We start from the raw sequence: 13902 nt of genomic DNA, 5'->3' as shown, positions 1-13902 counted from the left end.
TTGCCAAATTAAAATTCAATTTGTTAATTTTATGATATATATATATATATATATATATATATATATATATATATAAGAAATTATAATTAACATAATATATAGAACCAAATGAACTGAAACAAACTTTTTAAAAAACTATATCCAAACCCCAAGTATAAGACATAATAAACTAAAAATCAATCAAATTATGGACTTTATCAATATATAACTCATAATTTATATAAATTAAGCACACTAACGATAAATAATTATCAATTTAAAATATTGTGACCAACTCATCAAAACAACATCAAAATTAATGAAATAATAATATTGATAGTAAAATATAAATCATAATATTTCATTTAAATAATATTTAAACACCTACATAATTTTTTTACTTTTGTTTTTAGAATATATATCATAAATAATTAATTTTATATCAGAATCTATCTTTTATAAACTATATCGATGATTATTAATTTCTTGTTGAATATAATTTTGAAAAATAAATAAATCAACATATGTAATGAAATACACATTTAAATAAGATTATATGATAAATATCAAATAAAATCTAATAAACTCATAGAATAATTATTAAATATAAATTTTTTACTATTGGTATGATTTTCACATAAAAATTTGAAATATAACCAAAAAAATGAACTTGCATAAAAAAATATTTTTTTCCCGTATTTGTTGAATTAGTTAGTTTGATTTCAAAATAAAAAAAGATGCTAAAATATCTAAGCTCTAGAACTTTAACAGATGTTAATCGATGATCATTATAATTTATTTTTAATATAAAGATAATGTCGTGTATTATTTTTTATAGCAGAAAATAACTTTCGTCTCATCAAATATTATCAAAACTATTAATAGTAAACTATACCTCATAATATTTAATTTAAAAATATTTAACCTCCTACATAACTTTTTACCTTTTGTTTTTAGAATTCTAGGTCATATATTATTTTTTATAGTAGAATATAACTTTCGTCTCATCAAAATATTATCAAAACTAATGAAATAATAATATTAGTAGTAAACTATAACTCATAATATTTAATTTAAAAATATTTAACCACCTACAAAACTTTTTACCTTTTGCTTTTAGAATTTTATATCATAGATAATTTATTTAACCACCTACAAAACTTTTTACCTTTTGTTTATTGAATTTATAAATTTGTTTGATACATAATTTTTTAAACAAAATTTATACTAAAATCTTTAAATTTCTTAGCTAAACTATTTGAATTCTTCTAAGATATTCATATTTTATGTATTATTAATATATTAACATTCATAATTATTGATAACAAATAATTATCCATACTTTTATAGGTACTGGCATGAAACACGTGCGATGCACGTAAATATCAATTATATGATAAAAATTAAAATTTTGTTTTTCTAAAAAAATAATTTGACTTATTTTGTTATTATTTGAGTTTAATATCTTTTTTTATATTAGGCAAATAAATAAATTAAGAACTTATATAATTTAATTTTGAATTTTTCGCAAAATTAAAATTCAAGCTGTTAATTTTATGTTATATAATAAATTTTAATTAGCACAATATATAGAACTAAATGAACTGAAACGAATTGTTAAAAAATATATATCCAAACACCATGTATAAAGTATAATAAACTAAAAATACAAATTATGGACGTTATCAATGCATAAATCATAATTTACATAAATTAAGAACACTAAGGATAAATAATTATCAATTTAAAATATCGTGACTAACTCATCAAAATAATATCAAAACTAATGAAATAATATTATTGATAGTAAAATATAACTCATAATATTCCATTTAAATAATATTTAAACACCTACATAATTTTTTTGCCTTTTGTTTTTAGAAATTTATATCATAGATAACTAATTTTATATCAGAATTGATCTTTTATAAATTACATCATTGATTATTAATTTCTTGTTAAATATAATTTTAAAATAATAAATAAATCAACATATGTAATGATATACACATTTATTGAATGTATAAATTTAAAATTCTATATACTTTATAATGTCTTATTTCATTATGAATATAACTCAACTTTATTTCTTCCACGCTCGTTTATAATTGGAAAACTTTTCTATCATCCACACATTTATGTGTATATAGAATAAAATAATTTTTTTAAAAAAATGAAATATGACATAATTAAATATTATAATGAAAAGCAGATAAGAAAAAAAGTCAAAAACATAAAACCATAGCCATAATATGTGGTTAATTAATATTAATTATTATTATTAGATTAAGTGTGAAATTGTCACATTACTTGATAATAGAAATAAGTATACAATCCACACATTTATATGTATATAGAATGAAATAATTTTTTTTTTAAAAAAATGAAATAGAACGAAATATGGCATAATTATACATTTTAATGAAAAATAAGGTAAAAAAATCAAAAGCATAAAGTATAACCATAAAATGTGATTAATTATTTTTAATTATTAATTAATAGACTAAGTATGAAATTATCACATATGTTACTTGATAATAGAAATAAGTTAATATGAGTATTGACTCATTCTTTATAAATAAGGTGATTATATTCAATAAAAATTGCAACTGAGTATTAACTCATTTTTTTTTATATATAAATTTTCTCAACTTAATTTTCTTTCTGATAAATGATATATCTATACTATTTATTAAAGTTAAACTCAGTTTACCAACAAATTTTTGAACTTACACGCACACGTAAGTATGATCATCATGGTTTCCATATTGTTTATCATGCAACTTTGCATGTTCCAAACGTTGCCTTAGACCTAATCCAGTAACTAAAGACTGAATCTACACTATGGAGAAAATGAAGGCGAGTGAAGACAGTTGGATAACTCTTCTTCACTTTATCCCAAAGACTCGGCCAACCCAGATAAAACCAAAACCTCTTCACTTGTTTTGGTATATTTATTCTACTCCCTCCGGTGTTTCTTAGAGATTGATCCAGAATCAATGGCGTGCATGAAGCTGCTGGGCTCTAAATCGGAAGCTTTTCATCGCGATGGCCAAACTTGGTAATCACAAAGGGAAAAAAATATTGCTGGAGTTGTATATCTTCTCTGTCGTATGTTTCTGTATTGATTGATGATATATGTCAAATTCAGGCATTGCACATCTGGTCTCCAAAGCGATGTTACGGTCGAAGTCGGGGAGATGTCCTTTCATCTTCACAAGGTGCGTGTGCATCTCTGAATTTCTAGTATGCTTGATTTTTACCAATTCAGGTTCTTTAATTTTTGTTGTGAAGTTTTGTATTGATATTTCATATCTTACAGTTTCCTCTGTTGTCACGAAGTGCGCTACTCGAGAAGCTTATCGGAGAACTAACGAGTGCCGATGGTTCTACCTGTCTCTTTCAACTTACTCAGCTACCTGGAGGCGCTAAAGCTTTTGAGCTAGTAGCGAAATTTTGCTACGGTGTTAAAATAGAACTCACGTCGATGAATGTGGTGTCTCTCCGGTGTGCAGCCGAGTATCTTCAAATGAATGAAGAGTACGGAGATGGGAATCTCATTGCACAGACTGAGGCGTTTCTTATTGAGGTTTTGGGCAGTTGGACCGACACGATAAACGCTCTTGAAACCTGTGAAGAAGTTTTACCTCATGCAGAGGAGCTTCACATTGTATCGAGATGCATAAACTCGTTGGCGATGAAGGCTTGTGCAGATCCGAAGTTGTTCAATTGGCCCGCCGCTGGTTGTAGTGAGGCCGGGAGAGCGACAGGTACGGTATTGTGGAATGGGATATGTACTAGCACAAAGCCTCAGCCCATGAGTGATGATTGGTGGTACGAGGATGTTTCTTTTCTGAGTTTGCATCTTTATAAACGGTTGGTCCAAGCTGTTGAAGCAGGAGGAATGAGGCCTGAAAATATAGCCGGAGCTATTGTGTTCTATGCGAAAAAATATGTTCCTCAGATGAACAGGCAATCGAGCTTCAAGAACTTGAACTCTGGCTCGACGATCTCTGTCCCTTCTGAGGCAGATCAAAGGACACTGCTTGAAGAGATAGTGGAGTTACTTCCAAATCAGAAAGGAGTCGTACATACTAGATTCCTTCTTAGGCTGCTCCACACAGCTATGGTCTTGCAATCGAGTCCATCTTGCCGAGAAAATCTGGAGAGAAGAGTAGGTTTGCAACTAGACCAAGCGGCACTCGAAGATCTATTGATACCAAATATGGGCTATTCCATGGAAACCATGTATGATATGGACTGTTTTAGTAGGATTCTTGGTCATTTCATGTCAATGGAACAGGCTTCGGCTTCTGCTTCTCCATGTATTGTTGAAGAAAGTCAGATAATGGACGGGACTCATTCTTTGGCATCGATTACGATGGTGGCTAATCTTGTGGATGCATATTTGGCCGATGTGGCACCAGATGTTAATTTGAAGCTCCCGAAGTTTCAATCCCTTGCTGCCGCAGTTCCTGATTATGCCAGACCGATTTCTGATGGTATTTATCGTGCCATCGACATATATCTTAAGGTAATATTTTTCTGCGTCCCTTCTTTCAAGTTACAAATATTTGTTCCCTCTGTATGCTTACTAGATAAGTATAATGATCAGGCACATCCTTGGCTGACAGACTCGGAAAGAGAACAAATCTGCCGGCTGATGAATTGCCAAAAGCTTTCATTGGAGGCTAGCACTCATGCTGCACAAAATGAGAGGCTGCCCCTTCGAGTGATCGTTCAAGTCTTGTTCTTCGAACAACTGAGGTTAAGGACATCAATTTCTGGCTGGTTCTTTGTTTCGGACAATCTTGAGAACTCTCAGAACCCAAGTTCTGTTGTCTCAGCCTCCAAGAATGGCGGTTGCCACCAAAGGGTTGTCTCCCGTGGCAGAGTATCGTGCGCGGAAGATATGAAGGAACGCATTTCTGATCTTGAGAAGGAGTGCCAAAGCATGCGGGAGGAGTTTCACAAGCTGGTTAAGGCAAAGAGAGGTTGGAGCTTTTTTTGCAAGAGAAGATCTCATCCATGCAATTCGAAGTCATCCAAGCATTGCAGCATTAAGGCGGAACCACCATTCGTGAAGGAGGATCAGTATCATGCGAATAACCATGCCGAGGGTCCAGGATGTTGACGTTTGAATGCTGCCAAGTTTGTTTGTTCTTTCTTGTTTGTCAGCAACATTAACAACACATATTTTGGTTCACCAATTTTTTTCCTCTCTCATAACTTTACTTCCCAATTTGTTTTCATTTGCTGCTAAATTTATCCCAGCAAAATGTTGTCACTTTTCACTGTTACATTCATGTAGCTGTTATATCTACACACATCCAATGTGAATCGTTTTAGGAAACAATGATTATCTCCATCGTTCTATGCAGTTTATCTGGTCTAATCGATTCAAAACATAGTTTCATCGCTGGTGTTTCTAAGAGTACATCCCTTGCCATGAAGCTATAGTCCCGAATACTGTATTTCCAGGTGCAAGAGTTGAATGGATGCGCGAATATAGCTTGTGAATTTAAGCATTCCTTAGTCTATGTACTCTTAGAAACACCATCGAAGTGAATCTTCATGGCAAGGGATGTACTCTTAGAAACACCAGCGATGCGAATTTAAGCAATCAAGATGCGCGAATATAGCTTGTGAGTTTCTAAGGTTCTTTCATTCAAGATTTTACTCCTACACGAACGACATAGAATTCCTTTTTTATGTTTTCCGAATGAATGCATCAAATGGCCTAATCAAAAGAGTTATATATGACAACGAAGGTTCCATGGGAATCAAATGAACAAGAATACGATCATATGTGCAATATCTTTAACTATTATGATGTTCAATTTAGTGTGTGGAATGGAACTTGGAACCAATTCAGTGTACCTTTGACAAACATATTATACGAGGTTGCATTTCAACTGGAAGATTCAAACTTCCTCCTAATTGATTTACCCAAACAAACTAATGGATTTTTAATAATTATTGATACCTTAGTTTTAAATGCATAAATCCAAATGCAACTTATGTACTTCAATTAAGAAATATCAGTTTTACATTATTATAAAATATTAATCATAAAACAAAAACCTATCGTAAAAATACACTAGCCATGAGTTTCCATCTTTCCGTTATTTTTTCCCTTTAGGTATTAATTTATAGCATAACATGAAAATAATGGAAATATGTGACGAAAAAAGTATATCAAATATCAAATATTGTACAAGTTCTGCCTATGATCTGTACAGTACACTTATTTAAGAAATAACAATTAAATTAATTAGTAACTCTAGTGTAAACGAACCGAGTATGTCGGTGAGCTTTTTGAGTCGGTTCGAAAAAGTCCGACCGAGGTGTTTCTTGTCGAAGTTTTTGGCAACTGTACCGACACGATGAATGCTCTTGGTACCTGTGAAGAAGTTTTGCCTCATGCAGAGGAGCTTCACATTGTATCGAGATGCATAAACTCATTGGCGATGAAGGCTTTTCTGGATCCAAAGTCGGTGTGTCAGGTAACTGATTCGAGGTAGCTAGCCTCCTCAAGAAATGGAGAAGAAGAGACTCAAAAATTTAGAGCGAGTTTCAGAGAAGTTCTTATTACTTTAACCGAATAAATACCATTTCAATCAAGTTCCCTTCCTTTTTTATATCCTATACAAAAAACTAACTAAAGTGCTGGTGTCACCGTTGGATTTTCTTGGAATGGCTTGTTTTTCTCCTTTTTTGTGCTCCTCCAGATGTGTTTATTCCCTTTTTTCTTCTCTTCATAACACGGTGTGATGACTGGAGAGCAATGGTTACGGTTTTACGGAATAGGATATGTGCTAGTACACATCTCAGGCCGAGATCTTTCAACAAGCTGTTGAAGCAGGAGGAATGAGGCCAGAAAATATAGTTGAAGCACTTGTGTTCTATGCGGAGAAATTTTCTCTTTAGATGAACAGATAATCGAGCTTCATAGAATACTTCTTGAAGAGTGTAGATTTTCAGAACTGCAAGTTTTGTCCCATAAAACATTGCAGCCTGTTTTGTGTTTTTAAAAGATCTTTTGCGCGGAGATGAACTAACTTTGTCTATGGTTACCAGTTCTGATCAAACGAAAATGCTTATATATTTCACTCCAATTATGTCCATATGATACCATGACAAAGATTTTATCTTTGTTACACTTGTAAAATTTCTGGATGAATATTTAAGTATAAGCAAAAATAATTGAAGTTGCTGAGATCTTTTCTAAAATGTTAAAGTAATGCATCACCAAAAATTATTCTAAAAATTAAAGTAATATACGTCAACAATGAAGTACAAAATCCCATTCTCACCATTTTACTGAATAACTAACACCATGTCAAGTTCAGTGGATTGCCTCTGCAGGGTTTGAGGTAATCTGATCGATTTCGTCTAGCCTTGCAATCTCAATTTCCTGCTTGTTTACTTGAGACAATTCAATGGCTGGATTCATTACAGCATTCTCCATCAAGCTTCCATGCTGCATGTGAAAACTTTGGTTATGCTCTGTGGGACTTGAGAAATCTTCGTTCTCGATTGACCTCGCCTGATCTCGTTGAAAACTAAAGTACTGCCCCTCGGGACTCGAGAAAATCGGACTTGGTGGGCAGTTAGTATCTGGACAGCCCAGCGAGAAATTTGATGGACTATTTTGATAAGTTTGAGGAGATGAATAGATTGACCTGTCCACATAATTGCCCCCACATCCATTATCTTTCTCAACCAATTTCATGTTCTTGAAAGTGTGACATGTGAGATCTCTGTTGTTGAACCTTTGAAGTAACTCGGCCACCTTGCTACGTATCGTGGAGTCGGGATCAGAACGTTGTATGACATGCCAGTGTTCATGCAAGAACTTCAGTACAAAGATTGTAAAGGCCAGAAGTCCCACTATCCCAACTATTAAAAAGAGCCCCCAAAAGCTTCTGAGCCCAAGACTCTTGGGCGAATTTAAGCTACTGGGATCTGGACACTTGGTCTTATCTCCAAACCACTTTCGTTCCAACTCTACCATCGTTTTGCTTTCGGTGACATTTAATATTGCTTTTGAAACATCGCGCACTAGAGGAGAACCGATTGGGAAGACCTGAATGAAAGAAACAGAGAATTCAAAATCAATGAGGTGTGATTCAAGTTTTTTTTAGACTGAAATTGGTGAAAGAAGGATGAGGAGAAAAAGGACACCTACAAAGCCAAAACCATTAGCCTTATATGTGGAATCCACCATCATGTATTTTGAACAGTAATATGAAAGGAACACCTCTAGATATGGGATCTCATGAAATGCAGCAGCTATGCCGCCATTTCCACTCCCTTTGGAGAGGAGTTGATCCATTTCCCATGGAGTGTTAAATGGCACAAGTCTAGACTCGTCAAAATTCATCTTTTTAAGAAGTCCATATATAAATGAAGTATTACTATATCCCACATAATCCTTGTTCTCAAGAAGCACGCTAATATCGGTAACGGTAGGCTGCAGTTGTTGAATCGTTAGCATGGACGTAAGACTTGCGGTGTAGCTCTGTGTTAGTATAAGAACCACCAAGAACCATATAATCAGCACAAACCTAGACAAGTTGTTTATAACACTCTCCTCTGAAAAAAAAAACAATGTGGATGGTCGGTATTAGACCTGCATATTATAAAACATACAATTTAAAGGATGAGAATTGGCTTTACTCTGAGCAAAGACCGTGGTTGAAAAAGCAAACCAGAATATCATGCCAACTTGGTGCCATTTAGGGCCCCTGAAATCTTCATTTATTCGGTGTTCTAGGATCCATATCAACACCCCAATGAAAACAAATGAGCAAAAGCTTGTCAACCAAAGTTCCCAAGTCAAAGGCTTTACAAATACCCACGCATTTTTGCTCTTATCGTCTTTTATCGGTACGACCATTGAAACACCAGAAGCTAAATACGGGAGTGTGAAATCAACATACTGTGACCTATTTGCTAAAATGGTTACATCTCCGGCGACTGCATCATAATTCTGTTCATTGACAAAAAAAAGGTTAGCCATATATACAACTTCTTTCATTTTAAGTAGTAGATTTTGCATCTTGCTCGAAATACAACACGTTTGTCTTTGTACTTGCAAATTTGGAAGCATGAGAAAAGATGCTCACTCCAAGGTACACTTGATAACTCAGATCATTGTAAGTACCAGCCCTCTTGTGGTCAAAAGTTGCGAATGGAACGTATTCATATGGTACTCCATATGGGAGGGCTGCCATTACTGCATCAAAAACATCTATGGAGAATCCTTCCACTATAGTTGAATTATCAGGATTCCAAGTAACACGAACGAACTCACTGAAACCAATCTTTACTGGCACTCCAACTTTCAATTTCTTCCCACTTGTTGGAATCACCCAACCTTTGGATGGATATGTTTTGTCACCTGGCCATTTAATGGAACCTAAGTTGGACTTGGAAATGGAGTATGTTTTGGTTTCAGCATCTGTGCGCTTAAGTTCTCTGATAATACCATATTCTTTCATCCAGTATCCTACGACCCGAAATTCACGGCCAACCACATTGACTATTTCATAAGGAGGTGATTGGAGTTGCCCATCAGCTAATTGAAACTTTCCAGCTAGGCCTGTGAATGTGGTTCTTGATAATGCCTGAATGAGCTTTGGTCCAGCATTTGAGACCCCGAAGGCTTCAATATCAGTAGAGTTTCTTGAAACATTTGCCTTTACAAATGTAGCCTTGGTGATTAATGCTTCTTCAGCTGCCATGGCTAGAGCAATGGCCGAGTCATGAGCCCACAATCCAAAAATGTTTGGATCTTGGCTACGAACCCGTAGATTTTTCTGCTGAAACTTTTCCTTGTATCCGCTTGTAAAGTTATCGAGCTCTTCTGTTCTCATGATGTAAGGTTGTACTCCTATGACTCCTAGCATAAATTCTACGGCAGATGGATCCATTGAATTTAATTCATATGTCATGCCATCAGTTATAATCCATGTGTACTCTTCACTCATCATCCCTAGTTGTTTTGCTTTAACGAATAGTCGAGAACCGAGAATGTTCCGCATGTGGACAATGAAAACTCTAGTTCGCATTGACATGAGCTTGTAAAGCTCTAGAAGAATCCGATCATCTGTTTCTAGTGATGCAATGACACTTCTATAAGGGATGTGGGCATTCGCCTGTTCCATGGCATCGCTCAAATATGGCATAATCCCTTTTCCGAACTCATTGTCCTCGTATATAGGCACAATTTCTCGCCATCCGAATGCTTTAATGAGTGCACCTATGGCCTGCACTTGTGAAGAGTCGTCGAGTGTTGCACGTATGAAATATGGACTTCGTGTCGACGAAAGAGAAGGGCTTGTTGCTGAAAATGTGATGATGGGAACTTGAGCTTTGTGTCCAAGAGCAATTAAGAAGCTTGCCTGCGTGGAGTACATGGGGCCTATGATGGCTTGCACTTCAACATTCTTCAGTAGGTCTAGAGCTGCATTTCGCCACCAAGGAAATTTTGTTTTTAGACAATGGTAAATTTGGTAATCGAGTATAATTTCTTTGGCACTTCAGTTTTATATTTCATTACATAAGCACAAACTAACTTTTTGAACATTAAGTTCTATTTCAGCACACGGGACTTAACTTCTCCGAAGAATATGGGAATATCATCAGTGTAAACAAGGAAACTCTGGAACGTAAGCCCAAGGATTTTGAAAGAGAAGACCACATTCAGAGCAGAGGGTATCGATTTTTATCACTAAGATTCATATTTCAACCAAATGTGATGTCAGATTTTCTTGATGTGTACGTCAGTTTTACAACAACAACAAAAAGACTAAAAGTGAAAACAAAGGCTAATTTGTACTAAAATTAAACTTTTACAGACCTACGTGACCGAAAGTAAAAACAATCCAACTTACAAAACGAATTAACCCTTGTGTTTACACGCAATCAAAGGTAACAAAACCTGCTTTGGTGGCTCAACACGACCGTTAAGCATGCCTCCAATATGAGAATTGTGTATAAAATCATTCATTTTTCTTATAGATCAATAAATTTTAGCACTTATTGTTCATCTGATCATGGTATGTATGTATGTGAAAAGGGTTAATTGTTAAGTACCTGCTGCAGCTGCCCCAATTACATCTCCCTTGGAGTTCCTAACGTTGAGAACAAGCCTTGTCTTGTAATGTCTGTTTTTAGCATAAAAGCCCTCAAGTGCCATTGTAACACAATTCAACCCCATGACTCCAATATAATCATCCATGTCCAATATTACGCCCACTTTTATGCCGATCGGGGACGCCTGTGGCAAGGCCGTTTTCGCCATTAAGCACACAAAAAAGAAGAAGAGTAGACGAAAAAAGATAATATGGCTGCATGGTTCTTTCTTCATTTTACTAAGTTGAGGGGAGAGCTAATGAAGATGGTTTGTATATATAGTTGATAATTAAATTAAATGCTTGTTTATTGAATATAAATATTTCGTCTGCCATTTTCATATCCATGAGTCAGTAGGACCACCCAAGTATTTTATAGATTTAAAAGACGGGAGTTTACTTTGGCAAGTCAATTGATTATTTTTTGTACGACTTGGAGGGAAACACTGATTCCATTTTTCCTTTTAGGAATAACTTTTCTTAGTTCCATTTTTCCTTCTTACAAAAGTGCTATATATTTGGCATTTATGTCTAGGCTTGGGACTTTCGTTCCTACTTCAGGGAACACAAATTCTATCATGATTAAAAATAAATAATCAAAATTTGATCTTAACCCAATATTTTATATTTTTTTCACTTTTAGGTGGATGTGCCAATTGATGACGTGGCATCGGATGTTGTTGACATATTGCTATGTCCAACACCATGTAAGAATGTCCAACACCATGTAAGACCTAACGTATTGGATTAAAACCAAACTTTGACGACTTATAAATCAAAAACAAAAACATGCCAACTGACATGTTTTTAAATTTCCCTCTAGAACTAAGATTACCAGAACATCAAGACAGATTAAAACTTGAACAGCCTAATATTAATTATTGGTAATATGGCTTAATAGTTTATTATTAGTATTATCAATGATTGTAGCCATCATTAAAAACTCAAGAATATCCGTTTTACACGCTATTGATTTCATTTAGTTTGCAGTTTACTATTTGGAATTTGACTTTGCAAAGGCACGAATATGACAATTAATTGACATAGAATTATGCTAAATTCATCAAGATCGCAAATTCAGGACAGAATCTCGGTTTTAAGACACATTTGTTGCAAACATCTCCCTGAAATTATTTTAGTACAACTGGTTGTAGATGAGAAAAAAGAAAGAAAGATACAACTGGTTATATTGTTGTTTGGGGAATGTAAAATATTGACAATTGTCCATGTTCATATGTTCTAGAATTTTTAACTCAGACTCGTCGCAATCAATCTTCTAAAAATTAGGCTGGGTTCATGAACCATCCAAGTAAGCCACAAATAATAAATTAAAAAAGAAAAAAAGAAAATATAGATGCAAAAAAAATTGGTAAGAATTTTTAATGTGAACCAAAAAGAGGAGATAATAGGTTCTCATAATAATTAATTAACTTTCTACCTACGACGGACTCAGTCTTGCATTAATTCGAAATTCAATCAGAATTGATCCTCAAATTATGATGAAATATGTCGTGAGGGAAAAATATACTTTTAGTTTTTATATTTTATATGAACTAAAATACTTTTGATCCCTAATTTTAAAAAAAAAAATCATCCAAGTCGTCATTAGTACTGTTAATTTTATGGCTAATAATAAGAATAAAGTGTTATGATTAAATATTAAGAAATAAAAATATTAAAGTTTTCCGAGTATGAAAGACCACATGACCTTTCATTAAAAAAAATGTGTCACCGGCAAAACAATCCACGTTTTTAAAGATTTCAAATGAAACAAATTTGAAAACGAATGGTGTTCATCGAACAAATATAAACTAAAATTGTTCTAGATTTAAGCTTTGAGGTCCTCAGGTAAAACTAGTGGTGGGAAAAAATACTGAAGAATGAGTTCTCATGTGTGACCGTTTCACGGATCATAATCTGTGAGACAGGTCAATAATACTCATATTCACAATAAAAAGTAGGCAAAAACTTGTGTGAGACGGTCTCACGGGTCGTATTCGTGAGACGGATCTCTTATTTGGGTTATCCATAAAAAAGTACTATTTTCTATGCTAAGAGTATCACTTTTTATTATGAATATGTGTAGGGTTGACCCGTCTCACAGATTAAAATCCGTGAGACGGTCTCACATGAGACCCACTCTAAAAAGTAATATTCGTAGCATAAAAAGTAATATTTTTTATGGGTGACCCAAATAAGAGATCTGTCTCATAAATAATACCCGTGAGACCGTCTCACATAAGTTTTTGACAATACTGAAATATCGAAATACCGAAATATCGTACCGAAAAAATACCGAAGTTACCGAAAAAATCGGTGTAACGAAAACCGTACCAAAATTTTCAGTATCGGTATCGGTACCGAATATTTTTTTTCGGTATTTCGGTATATACCGAAATATCAAAAATATTTTTTTATTATTATTTTTTTTTAAATTTAAGTTCGGTATACCGAAAATATTTTCAGTATACCGACAAAATTTTCGGTGTCAGTATGGTATCGGTATGAACTTTTTTCATACCGAAATTTTCGATACGATATACGGCACCGTAGTTTGGTATGGTAACACCCCTAGGTAAAACTTATTGTGGTTCTCAACAACAGTGAAATCAAAATCAAAATCAAATCTAATAAAATCTAAAATCGTTCACCATTAGAAGTTTGTGTGTGTGTTAAATACAAGATTATAACATTAATGTTATTCCTAATAGTTATTTACTTATTTCCACTGAAATATTCTATAAATTATATAATGTCAACTTCTAATTGTTTATCACTTACT

The 13902-nt window shown here is 33.8% G+C and overlaps 3 protein-coding genes across 3 annotated transcripts in view; 2 read left to right on the top strand and 1 right to left on the bottom strand.

The window, feature by feature from the left end:
* LOC140826135 (pyruvate kinase 1, cytosolic-like) overlaps positions 1 to 13902 on the top strand; it is a 102162-nt gene that overhangs the window by 1166 nt on the left and 87094 nt on the right. The gene's annotated exons all lie outside the window — the stretch shown is intronic.
* LOC140826134 (BTB/POZ domain-containing protein At5g03250-like) lies at positions 2913 to 5189 on the top strand. Its single transcript, XM_073188283.1, has 4 exons — positions 2913 to 3040; positions 3131 to 3200; positions 3302 to 4513; positions 4595 to 5189. Exons 1-4 carry the CDS (start codon positions 2979 to 2981, stop codon positions 5111 to 5113), a joined length of 1863 nt encoding a protein of 620 aa, XP_073044384.1. The 5' UTR covers positions 2913 to 2978; the 3' UTR covers positions 5114 to 5189.
* On the bottom strand, positions 7146 to 11378 carry LOC140826133 (glutamate receptor 2.1-like). The gene is made up of 5 exons (XM_073188282.1): positions 11083 to 11378; positions 9111 to 10450; positions 8662 to 8974; positions 8171 to 8577; positions 7146 to 8068 (listed from the first exon to the last, which is right to left on the bottom strand). Exons 1-5 carry the CDS (start codon positions 11354 to 11356, stop codon positions 7328 to 7330), a joined length of 3075 nt encoding a protein of 1024 aa, XP_073044383.1. The 5' UTR covers positions 11357 to 11378; the 3' UTR covers positions 7146 to 7327.

This window comes from Primulina eburnea, chromosome 3 (genome assembly GCF_022965805.1).
Source record: "Primulina eburnea isolate SZY01 chromosome 3, ASM2296580v1, whole genome shotgun sequence".
In the NCBI taxonomy this organism is placed as follows: domain Eukaryota; kingdom Viridiplantae; phylum Streptophyta; class Magnoliopsida; order Lamiales; family Gesneriaceae; genus Primulina; species Primulina eburnea.
This window is presented reverse-complemented; position numbering and strand designations above follow the sequence as displayed.

Excerpts from the sequence above, each read along its gene's own strand:
- LOC140826134 (XM_073188283.1), top strand. The coding sequence starts at position 2,979 with ATGGCGTGCATGAAGCTGCTGGGCTCTAAATCGGAAGCTTTTCATCGC. Across the intron at positions 3,041-3,130 it reads CATCGCGATGGCCAAACTTG|GCATTGCACATCTGGTCTCC; the intron begins GTAATCACAAAG and ends TGTCAAATTCAG. Across the intron at positions 3,201-3,301 it reads TGTCCTTTCATCTTCACAAG|TTTCCTCTGTTGTCACGAAG; the intron begins GTGCGTGTGCAT and ends CATATCTTACAG.
- LOC140826133 (XM_073188282.1), bottom strand. The coding sequence starts at position 11,356 with ATGAAGAAAGAACCATGCAGCCATATTATCTTTTTTCGTCTACTCTTC. Across the intron at positions 10,451-11,082 it reads AATTGGGGCAGCTGCAGCAG|CTCTAGACCTACTGAAGAAT; the intron begins GTACTTAACAAT and ends GGCGAAATGCAG. Across the intron at positions 8,975-9,110 it reads GTTATCAAGTGTACCTTGGA|AATTATGATGCAGTCGCCGG; the intron begins GTGAGCATCTTT and ends GTCAATGAACAG.